The sequence below is a fragment of the Ranitomeya imitator genome, chromosome 4 (genome assembly GCF_032444005.1).
Source record: "Ranitomeya imitator isolate aRanImi1 chromosome 4, aRanImi1.pri, whole genome shotgun sequence".
Lineage (NCBI taxonomy): Eukaryota > Metazoa > Chordata > Amphibia > Anura > Dendrobatidae > Ranitomeya > Ranitomeya imitator.
Genome location: NC_091285.1, coordinates 142,573,889 through 142,575,472, shown reverse-complemented (window position 1 = coordinate 142,575,472; position 1,584 = coordinate 142,573,889). Strand labels below are relative to the sequence as shown.

The 1,584-nt window shown below is 44.5% G+C and overlaps 1 protein-coding gene across 1 annotated transcript in view; it reads right to left on the bottom strand.

Annotated features, from left to right (window-relative positions):
• Positions 1–133: 133 nt before the first annotated feature.
• NOP16 (NOP16 nucleolar protein) overlaps positions 134–1,584 on the bottom strand; it is a 30,025-nt gene continuing 28,574 nt past the window's right edge. The window contains exon 5 of the mRNA XM_069763980.1: positions 134–676. Within this exon, the coding sequence (XP_069620081.1) occupies positions 548–676 (129 nt within the window). The 3' untranslated portion in view covers positions 134–547. The remainder of the gene's footprint in view (positions 677–1,584) is intronic.

Genomic DNA, 1,584 nt, shown 5'->3' with positions numbered 1-1,584 from the left:
GCCGGTGAGGAAGGATCCTGCTCCGGACTGACCGACGGGTGCCACAAGTGGGGCAGGTCCTCACCTCCTATGGGAAAGATTCCACTGATAAATTATTTCATAGACACCGTTTTTCTAAGAAAAAAAAAAAATCTTATGTTTGTGGTTATTTAATGTTATTGAAGCACATAAAGTATATTTATTAGAAGATAACATGATTATGTCCTTTGTCAATTCCATGGCGTTTCATTTGTTATTTTTAGTGTCCAGTTGGATCTTCTGAAAGTGCCCAGGATCCAGTGGGGCAGATTAATGTCCAATTCTTAGATTAGGCCGTGATAAAGGTTTGCTAAATCTGGCGTATTCTTCGGGATGTGTTACTTCATATTCCCTGGGCCTGGAATTTCCATCATGATGATTTGCACATAAGAAGCACCCTTTTCTGGGACGCCATACCCACTCATTACATAAGGCCCACAAAGTGATGAACGTTTTCTGCCACAGCTTGATAAGTCTCCTCTCCATTCTATTTTCCCCCAATCTTGGCTTTTCCTGTGGGCCATAGACGTCATTGTTTTGTTCTCGATGTGATCAGAGCTTGGTAGTCACTAGGGTGATGCCGCCTGTACAGGGTCACTTTACGCTGGATTTGTTTTGGGGTGTCCTGGTAGTAATTTTGCTCATCTCGGGCCATTGCCTGTAAGAAAAGGTTTTATTTTAAAATTTTCGTAACAAACATAGAAAAACCAAGCCCCAACCTAACATTATTTCACTGGAACGCATTCTTAGGCCAGATTCACATATTACACAGTGAGTGAATAACATTAGTGGGAAAGAAGTCTCCAGCTGTCATACAGGTCTCTTTGACTAAGACCACAGGGTAACTGATGAGTATGCAGACAACTCTTGATAACCAGCGTATTACAGTACCAGCATTACAAGATACCATAAGACCACTTCTAAGTTCAAGTTCTCTTAAGGGTACCGTCACACAGTGGCATTTTGATCGCTACGACGGCACGATTTGTGACGTTCCAGCGATATATCCGTGACGTTCCAGCGATATAGTTACGTGTCTGACACGCTCCTGCGATCAGGGACCCCACTGAGAATCGTCCGTCGTAGCAGATCGTTTGAAACTTTCTTTCGTCGTCTAGTATCTGGCTGTGGCGGCATGATCGCATGGTGTAACAAAGGTGTGCACGATATTGTATACGATGTGCGCATAGTAACCAACGGCTTCTACATCGCACATACGTCATGAAATTATCGCTCCAGCGTCGTACATTGCAAAGTGTGACAGCAGTCTACGACGCTGGAGCGATATTGTTACGATGCTGGAGCGTCACGGATCGTGCCGTCGTAGCGATCAAAATGCCACTGTGTGACGGTACCCTTACACACATGGTGCTCGACTGCAGATAAGAAAATCCATTTGAGAATTCTCATGCACTGTGTGCTAATAGCCTTTCTCTGCGCAATAGCTGGCCTTCCTACTTGGATGTATATGGAGAACGTCTCCTACATTATCCAAGTCCATCAAATTCCACTCATTGCTGTGAATCTCGAGCCTGTACAGGCAGACTTCCCTTTGCCCTGAGGAAG